This window comes from Lissotriton helveticus, chromosome 5_1 (assembly GCF_964261635.1).
Source record: "Lissotriton helveticus chromosome 5_1, aLisHel1.1, whole genome shotgun sequence".
NCBI lineage: Eukaryota > Metazoa > Chordata > Amphibia > Caudata > Salamandridae > Lissotriton > Lissotriton helveticus.
The window spans coordinates 88,399,958-88,414,654 of record NC_136065.1 but is presented as its reverse complement, the minus strand read 5'-3'; the positions used below and the strand labels follow the sequence as shown (position 1 = coordinate 88,414,654).

The following is a 14,697-nucleotide window of genomic DNA, read 5'->3' as shown; positions in this document are numbered from 1 at the left end:
ACTGCGTCCCCGAAGTAACAGCTCTAAAGCAAGCAAGAAGTACGCCCCCCTCCCACCAATCCCTGTTAGGTAGTGGAAACTGTCCAAACTGGGGTGCAGACAGCCCCTCTCACCTTTCGGCCTGGTACCACTGCACCAGCCACACTACTTCCCTACTGACCGTTCTCCACTTCAGCCCCGTCTAAATTACAATTCATGCTTGTGACCCTTTTGCCTGCTTGTACCTCCGTGTGCCCCTGTTGCCTGCTTGTGCCTCCGTGTGCCCCTGTGGCCTGCTTGTGCCTCAGTTTTCGTGCCCCTGTTGCCTGCTTGTAACGGTGCCTGCTTGTACCTCCGTTTTCGTGCCCCTGTTGCCTGCTTGTGCCTCAGTTTTCGTGCCCCTGTTGCCTGCTTGTGCATCCGTTTTCGTGTCCCTGTTGCCTGCTTGTGCCTCTGTGTGCCCCTGTTGCCTGCTTGTGCCTCCGTGTGCCCCTGTTGCCTGCTTGTGCCTCCGTGTGCCCCTGTTGCCTGCTTGTGCCTCAGTGTGCCCCTGTTGCCTGCTTGTGCCTCAGTGTGCCCCTGTTGCCTGCTTGTGCCTCCGTTTTCGTGCCCCTGTTGCCTGCTTGTGCCTCTGTGTGCCCCTGTTGCCTGCTTGTGCCTCCGTGTGCCCCTGTTGCCTGCTTGTGCCTCCGTGTGCCCCTGTTGCCTGCTTGTGCTGTGTGGGTGTGTGTGGAGGGCTCTGTGTAGCTGTGTGTGTGGGAAGCTTTGTGTGGCTGTGTGTGTGGGGGGCTGTGTGGGTGTGTGTGTGGGGGGGGTCTGTGTGGGTGTGTGTGTGGGGGGGCTCTGTGTGGGTGTGTGTGTGGGGGGGCTCTGTGTGTGTTTGTGTGTGTCATTTGCGAGAGATAAAGCTAGTGGCATTGTAAATGGCAATGCCATTTATTTATGTTAAAAAAACATAAATAAAAATAATGTCAAGAGCAATGCCAATAGCTCTAACTTTAACAAAGGCAAAACCATTGCATTGTAAATGCTTGTTTTATATTGTTCTTCTCACCTGTTTGTTTCATCTCCCATTTCTGGGGAGGCGGGTGGGTCGCATGTGAATCTTGAAAATTCTTCAAGCTGCAAAACTACTCCTACTGGTAAGTAACCATTTCTTTTAGCAGCGTGAATTCTTTTGCTAGCCATGGTGTAATGTTCTAGTCTCTGTCGATGTCATACCATAAGTGTCTTAGGTACAAACTTGGCGCAGGCCTTGCAGTCTGCGCCCCTGTGGTCTTTCGGCAGACAAAGGTTGCAGACTGTGTGGGGGTCTCTTTGGGCATATTTGTGGTGGTAGTTGGGGTGGAACTTAAAAGGATGCCTCTCCCCTCTTCATTCTCTGGCTTCGAGCGTCTTACCAGCGGGGTCCCTCATCGGGGTTGAGAAGGCTCCCTTTCTTCGTTCTTTAGATCTCCGAGGCCTTTGGTATTCTCAGGGATATTAGGACTTGTCTCTTTTTCTCTCTCTCTGTGATTCTTTGGAACTCCTCGGTCGTGCTTCCAAACCCAATAGCAGAAAAAAGAATCTGAAGATGGCGACCACGGCAAATCATCCATAAAAACAAACGCAGGTTTAACCCACAGAGAAGAACCCTCCTGAATATCCAGACTCACACGTCATGCACTCCGTGCAGGACACTCTGACAGAGACGGTGGTGGTAGCACTTGACATAGAAAAAGCTTTTGACATGGTTGGCTTGGATGACATATGGGCGGTCTTGTCACACGTGGGATTTGGTGTGAAGCTACTAAAATAGATAGTCCTTCTATACTCTGGGCCCTCGGCCAGGTTCCGGTCTGGAAGGCATGTGTCTGACAGCCTGAGGATACAGAGGGGGACCTGGCAGGTTGCCCCATCCCTGGTGTGCACGGACCATAGATTCGCTGGCAGCATATTTGCAGACCACATTGCAAGGAATGGGAATCGAGGTGGGAAACACTGAGCATATAGTAAGCCGGATATACTTTCTATGGCACTACCACTCCTACTGGATGCGCTGCATACTTTTGAGAAGCTGATGGGCCTAAAGGTGAATGTGGCTAAATCCCTATTGTTCCCTGGCGCAGGGTGGGCCCGGGCTATAGCTAAACCCCTTCTGGACCTTGGTTTGAAGTGGGAGCTAGATAGCCTCTCGTGTCTGAGCATACAGGTGATGCATGGGATTGACAATCAGTATAAATATTATATGAGTAGAGTACCGATAGGCCTGGGGGCACTGGTGACATTTAGGAATAAACTAACTTTGTCCATGGCTGGCAGGGTGGCGGTCGCCAAGAGGGTGTTTCTTCCTCGCTGACTAGATGTCCTGCAGAACATGCAGTGCTACCTAGGCGTCTCAGCGTTTAAAAAACGGGACACCCTCTTGATTGCATAATTCTGTTGAAAACGACATTAACAACGCGGTCAACACACCGAAATACATTTACATTGCTGCTTTTACAACGCAAGCCGCTACCACGACTTGCACTGGAGGGCGCTCTAGACTAAGGAATAGTGTTATTTACTATTCCAACGCCTTCCCTACTGTATGTAGGCTGAAGTTGGAATAGTAAGTCATACTATTCCTAAGTCCAGCGCCCTACAGCGATGTAATGTACCACGATCAAAATGATTGCGTTGTAACATCAGACATCCAATGCTGGACCGGAAAGCATATCCGAATGGGTATCCTATTCCTTAAACTGGACATAGAGAAGGGAGAGTTATGTTTGCCAAACAAGGAATCGTACTATATGGCAGCAGAGCTCAGCACGCTGTGCAATGGTGCTCAGATGGCTCTAGCAGCGAAAGGCGGATGTTGGCGGAGCAAGAGGAGCAGACAATCTACCCTGCTGCCTAATGGAGGGAGCTCAATTAAGACCACACTACATGTACGTAGTGCGACAGACAATGAGAAGAGAACATGGGCATTGCCGATTAGAACTGTACTGCATCAACCCCGCATTCAACACGGCTGCTGCTTTGGTGGTTGAAGCCTTTCTTTCACATCACACAGGTTACGTCAAGGTCGGCCTGGATTGCTGGGAGTTGCAAGACCTTAGGGGAACTATATCCAGGAGAGAGGTGCATTGCGCTTGCAGAGGCGCAGAAAACATTTGGGGTCGGTCAGGGTCATTTTTTACAATTTATCCAACTTTACCAAGACGGGCAATAAAATCTAGACTGGCTTTCTGTAACCCGCCGAGTTCCACGTGCTTGAACCATCAATCATTACTGTAGAGCGCAGCTTGTCACCCGTGTACACAGGCGCAGGATTGTTGGGCTAGTCTAAGAGACAGGTCTTGAGTCTCTTCCTGAAGTCTGTCAGCGAGAGTGATGTTCAGAAGTGGGAGGGGAGGACGTTCCAGGACCTGGCGGTGAGGTGGGAGAAGAAGAGTCCTCTGCTGTGGCTAGGGCGGATGCATAGTGTTAGTGCAAGGAAAGTGGAACAAAGGTTTCTGGATGGTTGGTGGAAATTCAGGTGGCGTTCATGTATGGTGGTCCATGGTCGTGGAAGGCTTTGTAGGCATGTTAATAGTTTGAATTGGCATTTCTTCTGGATGGGGAGTCAGTGGAGGTTCCTCAGGTGTTGGGTGGTGTAGGTCTGTTTGGACAGGTTGAAGATCAGACCGGCTGCTTAATTCTGTATCGTCTGGAGCCTTCTCCCGAGTTCGTAGGTGATAGAGGCTTGCTTGTTCATTTGAAGATTCTTCAGAGCATGTGGAGAGTGAGGAAGCAGGCTGAGGAGACTGTGTTGATCTGCTGTTTCATGGCAAGTTTGATGTAAAGGATGTGGGTGTGGTCTTTTGGTGTGGGGGTAGGTCAGAGTTCAACCGGCCACTAGGTGTCATTCCAGAGGGAGGCGTGGTTGCCAAACATCAGCACTTCGGTCTTGGCTGTGTTAAGCTTCAGACAGATGGCCATCATCCAGGCTGCGACGTTCTTCATGCTGCTCTGGACGTTGATATTGGCGGTTGAGTGGTCTGCTGAGCAAGAGAGGATGAGCTGGGTGTCGTCAGTGCAGGATATGATGTAGATATTGAGGGTTCTGGCGATGTCGGCTAGGGGCGTCATGTAGGTGTTGAAGAGGATGGGGCTGAGGGATGAGCCTTAGGGGATGCCGCATATGGTGCTCTTGGGTTCCAAGGTGAATGGGAGTAGGTGGATTCGCTGCATGCATCCTGTGAGGAATGATACTACCCATGTCAATGAGTCTCCCTTGATTCCAATCTGGTGCAGTCACTTAATGAGCGTGTGGTGGGATACAGTGTGGAAGGGTGCACAGAGGTCGAGAAGAATCAGCGCTGCAAATTCTCTTCTGTCGAGTAGGGTGAGGAGGTCGTCCGTGGCAACAGTTAGGGCATTCTTGGTGCTGTGGTTGGCCCGGAAACATGATTGGGAGGTGTCTAGCAGTTTGTTTCTCTCCATGTGTTCGGTGAGCTGTTGGTTGATGGCCTTCTCCAGGAGTTTGGCAGGGTACGGGAGCAGCGAGATGGGGCAGTAGGTCTGGAGATTTCTGGGGTCTGCGGAGAGTTTCTTTATGGGAAGCCCGACCTCTTCGAGTTTCCCTGCGCCGGGAAAGGTAGCTGTGGCGATGTACGCATGGAGGATGGTGGTTAGTTGGTGGCTGATCTTGTTGCTTACTAGGTTGAAGAGGGGGTGGGGCAGTGGTCAGTGGGTGCTCCCAAGGGGATGGAATTCATTGGTGTCCAGTGTGGTGAGCTCTTCCCATGCAGTGAGATGTTTATCAAACAAATTTCCTACAAATGGCCTGGGTATGCACGGGGATGACGACAAACGGGGGCTTGATTACACACCGCCTTCGGGAGGTGAAGGATGTACAAGTAGATCTTACAGTCTGCCACTGTTTATTGCACCTCATACCATGACCTAGCAGGATTAAGGTATATTCTAAATCTGTGACAAAACTAAGGGCAGTTATCTTGTGTGGTTCACCGGCATCCCACAATATCAGTGGTCCAGAGGTCATTTATCCATTAAGCCTGTGAAGAGATTACATTGTTAGCTAAACAATGGAAGACACCATTAATGTCCCCTCACCCACTTTCCTTTATAGGTTAACTAGCAGCCCGTCCCGACGTTGTCCGGGTATGAATTGCTGCCGGACAGTAGTATATTGTTTTGTAGGATTTCGTTTCGATAGCATTTCTTATCTAGGACAGGCCTGTGAAATGCTCCGATTCACAGTGCACTGCTGATGCACTTAAGAGTGCGCGTTCAGTAGTGTGTGAACTCGAGTTTCCCTACTTTATTTTTCCTTGCAATCTTATATAGCACAAATTTGACAACATGGCATGAGCACAATTTACATTACAGAAGAAGACATTCATTTGTGGTAGGCACGGGGAGACCAAGCGATTTGCCTGGAATCACAGGATGTTGAGCTGATGCCGAGATTCAAACGTAGCTCCCCAGCTCTAAAGTTCGCAATTCTAGAACTTGTGGCGGGAGGTGTGTCTGAAAGTGTATGTCGGTGCTGGCCTTCAATGAGAGAGACCTGTGTATTTTTCAAATCGGTGGTGAAAAAATAGGAGTATTTTGCTGGAGATGTGGGGCACCGTGCCACCAATGTACTTACCGGTGAGGGTAAACACCCATTATTCCACAACTTTCTTTCCGCATACCATCACTCCACATACTTTCATTACGAAAGTACCATGACTCCGGAATGCCATTATAACGCATGGCATTCGTTGTAAATGCATGAATGGTAAAAGCATGTTTTTTAAAAATGTTTGGCTAAGGTAAGTATGGGTATAGGGGTATATGTTTTGGGGTACTGAGGTATATGTTTTGGGGTGTTTGGGTATTTTAAGGGTTCAGATATAGTTTTGGGTTATGGGGTACAGGGGTGGTTTTAGGGTTTAGGGATAGGTATGGGTTTTGGGGTATAGGTGTATTTTTAGGGTTCAGGGGTAGGTTTGGGTTTTGGGGTACAGGGGTATTTTAAGGGTTCAGGGCTAGGTTTGGGTTCTGGGGTACAGGGGTATCTTTAGGTTTCAGGGCTAGGTTTGGGTTTTGGGGTATTTTAAGAATTCGGGGCTAGGTTTGGGTTTTGGGGTACAGGGGTATTTTAGGCTTCAGGGGTAGGTTTGGGGGTACAGGGGTATTTTTAGGGTTCAGGGCTAGGTTTGGGTTTTGGGGTACAAGGGTATTGTTAGGGTTTAGGGATAGGTTTGGGTTTTGGGGTAAAGGGTATATTTATAGGGTTAAGATGGGTTAGTGCTATAAATATAGCCTGTACCCCAAAACCCAAACCTATCCCTAAACCCTAACAATACCCCTGTAACCCAAAACCCAAACCTAATACATAACTCGCAGGTGGGATACCTCAAAAATAGGCTATCCCAAGACAACACAAGACTAGTATGTCACCTAATACACCACGCTTCTATAAACAACGAGCAAGCGGTGATGATAGCGCTGGACGCAGAAAAGGCGTTTGACAGAGTCTCATGGCCTTTCCTAGACCAGTGCATGCAGACCTTCGGGCTAGGAACCAATTACAGAAGAATGGTGATGGCACTATACTACGAACCAATAGCCCACATAGTAGTAAATGGATGCACCTCAGAGCCGCTCCTACTGGAAAGAGGAACAAGACAGGGATGTCCACTCTCCCCGGCACTTTTCTTCCTATCCATCGAACCACTGCTATGCATGATCAGATCCAACCCCGAAATAAAAGGCATTAAAATGAGGGACAAAACGATCAAGCTGGCCGCATACGCAGACGACATACTCATTACCACGGAAAACCCAGATACCTCAATAGCAGCCCTAATGACCACCATAGAGGAATATGCACATGCCTCGGGCTCCAAACTCAATAGAGACAAATCGGAATGCAAACCCCTAAACGTATTTACCCCTAAGGCAGTGCTAGGTAACTCTGGGCTGAAATGGCAAACTAAGGCCTTGAAATACCTCGGACTACACTTCGAGAGAGATCTCAAGACAACTCTGGACCACAATGAGAGCACATTCCTAACCAAAGTAAAGGACAAACTCGAATCATAGTCCCCGAGATACGCAAGCTGGTGGGGGAGGGTTGAAACAATTAAAATGATGATAGCACCCCTGATAAACTATCTGCTCAGCATGCTGCCATGATAAACAAATTCCTGTGGAAAGGCAACAAGCCAAGAATAAGCATACAGAAACTACAGCTACACAAAAGTCTGGGAGGGCTCAACCTCACAAACTTCAAAATATTCCAGACGGCTTGCCTAGCCAAACAGGGAATACACTGGCTCACACAACAGCAAGACTACACACCGGTGTGGCTAACTTTAGAGAGTGAGGTGCTGAATGGCCTAGACCCCTGACCCTACTTACGGCCAATAAGCACCCAGGAGCAAGAAACCCTATACTCAAAAACACCAGAGACGCCCTCCTCAGAGTAGATAAAAAAAAGAAAAACACAATAAAAGGATCGAAATGGGAATCCATATGGTTCAACACGAAAATAAAATACAGAGATAGAGTACTAGACATACCGGCCTGGTATGTGCGGGGCATCTCCACCCCTTATCAAATCGAAAAGCTGAACAACCCTCTCACTTTTGACACCGTTAAACATCTCCATAGTCTACCAACCATAGAATTCTATAACTTTCTAAAAATAAGAGCGGCCATCACCAGAACAGGACTAAACAAAATAACACCTTCAATCTTCCAATACTCAGAAAACCTAAACAAACTAGGCCACCAAACCTCGCTCCTGTATAAACTCCTAAGCCCAACCACATCAAGACTAACTGCCAAGACACTAGAGTACTGGGAAAGCCAACAAGACAGACGCTTTAATGACAAAGACAGAACCAAACTGTGAAACTCTGTAACCACAAACAAAGTTACCCCAATCCTATCACAAACAAAATACTGGCTGCTCCACAAAACATACTGGACCCCCGCCAGACTGGCTACAGTAGGAATCCTAGACAATGACCTCCGTTGGAATTGTCACATGGAAAGAGAGGATCTAGCACACCTCATCTTCCACTGCCCCAAAGTGAAGACATTCTGGGAAAGAATAAACAACTTCCTGGCAGAAACAGTGGGATTCCATATGCAAAAGGACTTTGCAGGGATAGTGGCAGGCTTTATGAGTCAGGAGGCCCAATCCAAAGAAGACAGTGAGTTGATAGACATACTACTCACAGCGGCAGTGAAAACAATCCTAGCCAACTGGAAGGACACTACGAAGGCCTCCTTCAAAAGCTGGTTCATTTGGATCACCTTCCTCAGAGGGACCCACAACATAACCATAAAACAGAGACCAAACTCTGACAGGAAAGGAGAAATGTGGAACACCCTAGACAAATACCTCAACTCACAACAACCACCCTAGACAAAGCACAAAAGAAAGACATCACAACCCCGAGACGCACCTATACTGACAGTCAGTCAGGAAGGCTCCCAAGCTAGCATCTCTCTCTCTCTCTCCCTCCCCTTCTCTTTCTTTTTCTTTTTCCCCCCTTTTAGAGGCAATGTGTAACAAGACCCAGACCCAGCAGGTCAAAATAAAGCACATACTTCAGAGAGAGAAACTATACCTCGCAAAAAGTGGCCGATTGTAACCTCACCGGCGCACTTCCGAACGGTCATTGCCTGCAATCTGTCTGTACCGTACCTATAACTATCTTCCAATACAATCTTTTGAAATCAAAAAGAAAAAAAAAGAAAAAAGAAGGGTTAGTGTTTAAGGGTGTTGGGGTATTTTAAAGAGTAAGGGTGGGTTATGATTATGGGGTGCAGGGGTATTTAACCTCTTGCATGCTCATGACAAGGTGAGCTCGTCATGAGGTACACTGGAGCTGTGCTCATGACAAGGTGAACTCGTCATGTATAATGGGATTATCAATAAATCAGCGCAGGACGGGAAAAGCCTTAGCAGCCAAGTGGTTAAAGGGAGCAGGGTGGACACCCGGAGCTGGAATTTACAGAACCTGGGAAGAAAAAACAATGAAATATTGGGCACAACGCTCGCTTCATTTTCCGTAATCCCACGCCCATTCCCCCAGCACACGCCCACAGCACACGATATGAGACATGGCATGAAGGGCGGAACGTACCACACGCCCCCAGCGTTTGTCACGCTCCCCAGCACACGCCCACAGCACAACGCAGACACGCCCACAAGGGACTACTTTGCTGGCACGGTTCTTTTACCTTTTAAATGTATATGGTGGGCGTCTGCATAGCCTATGCCCTTCTGCTGCAACTGCCCTTTCCAACGCTGTATTGGGTGTTGTGATTGGTGCTGTGGTTCCTGAGATTACCCGCCTCAAAGATTTGGGCTCTCTCTTTATTATATTAGTATGGATGTAAGCTCAGCAACAGCATTTACTCACTGCAGCAGACAGACACGTTCTTACACACTGAGAAGAGGATAATAAAGCAGCCTTACCTGCTCAGGGTTCTTTCGATATCCTGCAAAACAGAGAAACAAAGACAGTGAAATCAGTTTTCACCGAAGATGTTAAATTGTGGCAGTATTTTAGATGATAGCAACAATGGAGGAGTACCCCCTATAGGAGAGGAAAGTAGCAATAAGCCACCTCCTAGTGTTGATGTTAAGGTTAGCACAATGTGCCCCAACCCGTTACCGGACAATGCTTGTCCTTTGAGAAGACCCCTCACTCACCAACCTAGTTGGTGACATGCTTCATCATCGGGGTCCCACCCCATAGGTCGAATGCCCATAGGGTGTGCTGCGACACCTGACTACAGTGGAGCGGGTTATTGTTTGTTTTTTATATGTACTTAAAAATTACAGTGAAAGATGTATTAAAAAGGGCCAGTACTACTCACTTCAAGACTTTATTCTTGAGCGTCTGAACCCCAATAAAACCAGTGTGGCACCTGTGCCTAATTAGGAAGGCTTTGGTGTCTCAAGAAGTGTAATACATTGAAAATAGCAAAGTGTGCTATGTGCAAAATTACAGAGTAAGATGATAAAAAGGTCTACATGTTTCAACCATCACAAAAATTCTATGGTTTTCGTCAGGACCGGGAGGATTACACGGGGTGGTACGCACACGCTAAGGTGCGCCCTGCTCACGTGCAATTTAAAGACCACAAAATTGTGATCTAGCGTAAAGGTGTGTGTTTTACTCCTTGTTTAGGAAAAAAACCTGTAAGAAAGAAAAGGGGAAACGGGGTTGGGATTGCGTACTAGGAAAGACACAACAAGGGTATACATATAACATATATAGTGCTTAGTAAGGTCACCCCCATCAGGGGATTACCTATATTATTTAGTCATATAGGTTGTGCAAGTCCCAAGTGGGCTCCAGTGTCTATTACTGGATCGCGCTTAAGTGGGTACCATCATACGGGGCAAGTTCTGTGAGGTACTCGACTTATTAAGGCTGGTGGTAGGAGTGAGAAGTGATCGTTTTTATGCTCTGGAGCGAACCGCTAGTGAGTTTGTCAAAGGTAAAAGTTATCGGCCGATAAACATGTGATTTGTAACCGCCCGATTGACGTTCGGCTTGCCATTTAGTATTTGCGTGCTAATCTCATTAAAGTCTCAGTGTTTTTGGGAAAGGAAAAACTGTTCATGCGAAGCTTACACTTGAAGCGGTAATTGTCGCTTCATGGGCTTCAGATCTACCAAGACGGCAAGTATCCGTCACCTACGATGTTGAAAATAAAGGTACATAAAAATTAATGCACGCATTCTATTTCAACTCGTGAAAATCGAGTAAGGTGCGGGCGCACCACGTTGTACCCGTTTTCGGTGAGTGTGTACTTACTTGCGGTATGCGATCATCTGGCGGTAGACCTACTTGGTTACTGCTCTCGAAGCCCCGTGGAATGATCGGTGCCTCGGTGATGCCAGTAAAATAACCTACTCCGTATTTCCTGGTTTAGGCGTGGTGTGATGTGTCACCGCCTCAGTAGCCAATCGGAACGCGTTCTGAGGGTGTGCCTTTCTTCTGTTCCGATCACGTGGCTCCTTTGATGTGACGTGTGGCAGGCTGGTTACCTTGGTAACCACGCTTTCGCATTCAGAATTTAGGAAACGTGAACTGTCACTGCCAGCGTAGCTAGTCGGGAAACGCCCACGCGTTGTGTGGTTCCGATCACGTGGCTACAGTGAAGTGACGTGTAGCGGTCTGGTTGCCATAGTGAGCACGCTATTCGTAACTGACATTAGGAAACGAGAAGCGTGTACACATGCCAGTTTAGTGGATAAGGGGTCAAAAATGACAGGGCAGGAATAGAGAAGTATCAGGACTCTACTTGTTGGGACAAAAACATTATAACAATGCAAGAGCCCGTTAGGTAGAAAGGGGCTGTGTTGCTGTTTAGTCTGTACTGTGATAGTAAAAAATCCCCATATTTACAAATATGTATTGCTATCATTGTTAGTTCGGATTAATCATGAGAATAGCTATCACATCACTGTATACCAAGGGATGTTATCATTCAAGCCAGTTTTATGCGTTGAGAGCCTATACACCCATCTCTGTTCCTTCTCGAATAAGCGTTGGTTCAGATTGGCTCCTGGTTTGATTTGTTCAATAACAGTCCATTGTATATCGTCGCATGTATGCCCACTTGACAGATAGTGTTCAGTCAGTTTGATGTTGGCTTTCCTGCAACGGATGTTGCTCCTATGCTCTCCGATACGTATCTTGACCTTTCTACTTGTCATACCTATATAGTGTAGGTTACAAGGGCAGGTCACTCTGTACACAACATTTTCACTATTGCAGTTGGTTTGCCCTCTGATAATCCAGGTCTTATTGGGTTCCAGTTGTAAAGTTTTGGTGTTATGAGTGAAGGGGCACACGCTGCAGCTCCCACATTTGTTGTGGCCTGTCACTTTGGGCAGACCCCACGTGTTGAGAACTGTTTCTTGCTCTCTCACATTTCTTTTCTGTCTGGTCTTGACTACTGCATCCTTGATACTGCGCGCTTTTCTGTAGGAGAACAAGGGTTTTTCCCATCTCAGGTTTCCTGTGTTCAGTATACTCCAATGCTTACCTATTATTCTGGTAACAGTGTCGGAGATGGGGTTATATGTCGTGACACAAGTCAAAGGTGGCTCCTCCGTTTTTCTGATTTGATTCTCCAAGAGGGCGGTTCTCGGCTGGTTGCGGGCGCGTTTTTGGCTTTTGTGCAGTATTTTGTCAGGGTAACCACGATCCCGTAGTTCGACAGTAAGATCTTGGGCCTGTCTCTTGTAATCAGCAAGTTCACTGCAATTTCTGCGAATACGCAGATATTGACCGTAGGGCAGGTTTTCACGTAGTGGTCTGGGATGAAAGCTTTCAAACCGTAATAAGTTGTTTTTAGCAGTGGGTTTATAGTGAGTGACTGTTGTCAGCTTCCCATTCTCTTTTGTTATTACTAGGTCTAAGAAGACCAAGGTGTTGGGATCTTTCACATACGTGAACTTTAGATGGTCATCACACGTATTGATCCAGTTGAAAAAAGACACTAGGGCTTCCTCAGTGCCCTTCCAGATCGTAAGCACATCATCAATGTACCGTCTCCATAACAGGATGTTTGAGCTATAGGGATTGGTGTCACTCAGGATGTATTTTTCTTCAAAATCATGGACATACAGGCCCGCCACAATGGGGGCAAAAGTACTGCCCATTGAAGTACCCCCGATCTGCAGGTATATCTGGTCCTCGTATTCAAAGTAGTTCCTCTTGAGAGCCAGCCTTGCACATTCCAGAATGAATTCCCTGGGGGTTCTTGACGTCCATTCCTCTTTATCCAGCGCTTTCTTAAGGACCTCAAGTGTGGCATCCTGAGGTATGCTTGTATACAAACTCTCGATATCGAAACTGACCAAAATGGTATCTTCATCTATGGTCAGTGGGTCCAGCAGTTGTAACACGCTTTTGGTGTCCTGTAGGTAGGTTGTTGTTTTTTGCACTAGAGCCTTGAAAAAAACGTCACAGAACCGTGACAATGGTTCCAAAAGGGAACAGAGACCAGAAACAATAGGCCTTCCAGGAGGGGGTATCTTGTTTTTGTGCATTTTTGGAATGGTGTAAAAGTAAGGTACCTTCCCTTCACTTTTACATAGAAAATCCGCCTCCTGTTTTGATATATAACACTCAGCTTCTCCGTGTTCCACGAGTGAGGTAATCTCGCTTCTCAGGTCTTCTGTAGGGTCAACCGGTAATCTTCGGTAGTTGTTATGGTCTGCCAGTAATCTTAGACACTCAGTCTGGTATGATGATTTGTCTAACACGACTATCCCTCCGCCTTTATCCGCGGGCTTGATAACGATGGAGTCATCGTTTTGTAGTTTGTTTAGGGCAGTCCTTTCTTGTTGTGTGAGGTTCATAAATGATTTCTTTGGAGTGGGGTTTTCCACGTCATTAAAGATGGCTTGTTCGAACGTAGAGATCTCTACTGGGATCATGTGTGGTGGTGGCATGAAGTTTGATTTGTTCCGCAGTCCAGTTTCATTTGTCTCCTGATTTGTCTCAGTATTGGCTCGTTTCTCAAAAAAGGCTTTCAGTCTTAATTTTCTGAAGAAGGAAGCTCGTTCACACTGCAGCTTGAATTTGTCTAGGTTTGCCGTCGGCACAAAACCTAGGCCCTTATTCAGGACCGACACCTCATAGTTACTGAGGGGTCTAGCTGAAAGATTAGTGACTAAGTTTTCCGGTTGCTCGGTCCCGCCTGTTGGGGTTTGTTCCTGGTCTGGTTCGTGCTCGGGTCTTCTGGTGCCCAGTGGACTTGGTTGCCCTGGTTGGTGTTTTTTCTTTTTCCCCGTCCTCTCCCGCCCCGGTTTAAAAAAGGGGGTCTGTAGGGGTTTGGCGGATAGAATGGTTGCTGATATTTTAAATGCACGTGTTAGCAAATCTGAGATTCATTAAACATTTCTATCTCTTGTTAGAAGACACTGGGGGGTGAGTGGGGCTGCTCCCACCTCCTCTTGTATAGTCTGTAATATTCTGAACTGAGTCACGTGACAGCGCAGTTTATAATATTCTGAACTAAAGCATGTGACAATGCAGTTTATAATATTCTGAAATGAGTCGCGGGACAGTGCAGTTCATGACAGTGTGAACTGTGTCACGTAACTGCACTGTTTATAATATTCTGAACTGAGTCACATGACAGTGCACCTTATATTCTGAACGGAGTCACATGACAGCGCAGCTCATGATAGTCAGAACTGAGTCACATAACTGCACAGTTTATAATATTCTGAACTGAGTCACATGACTGTGGGGTCACATGACTAAGCACATTCTAGTATTCTGAATGAGGTCACATGACTCCGCAGTCTACAATATTCTGAATGAGGTCAAACACCACCGCCTGTGATATTATGAATGGAGGGTCACATGACACTGCATTGCCTGCTATATTATAATCAGTGTCACATGACTCAGCACATGGCACATTCCACATAATACTACAAGTTGTGAATGAATTCCATCCGTAAATGTGACATTTTACAAATCCTTATAAGTGACAACACAAGTACTGGAAGCAAAGCTTCCTATAGTCTGGTCTGACCATTCGATTCTCCCAATTAGGATTGTGAATCCGAGAAACGTCCCCCGCAATCTGGAAAAGCGACCAGAGCCCATAATGACCCGGAAATGGGCTCTACTGACCCACTACACTTTTAGGGATACGTTGGCATCAATCACACCGGAATTAATGGCGGACACCCAGATAGCA

The 14,697-nt window shown here is 47.0% G+C and overlaps 1 protein-coding gene across 1 annotated transcript in view; it reads right to left on the bottom strand.

Moving 5' to 3' along the window:
- Window positions 1-14,697, bottom strand: part of LOC144754189 (E3 ubiquitin-protein ligase TRIM15-like) — a 106,822-nt gene that overhangs the window by 55,562 nt on the left and 36,563 nt on the right. Inside the window, exon 4 of the mRNA XM_078641772.1 lies at window positions 9,434-9,456. Within this exon, the coding sequence (XP_078497898.1) occupies window positions 9,434-9,456 (23 nt within the window). The remainder of the gene's footprint in view (window positions 1-9,433; window positions 9,457-14,697) is intronic.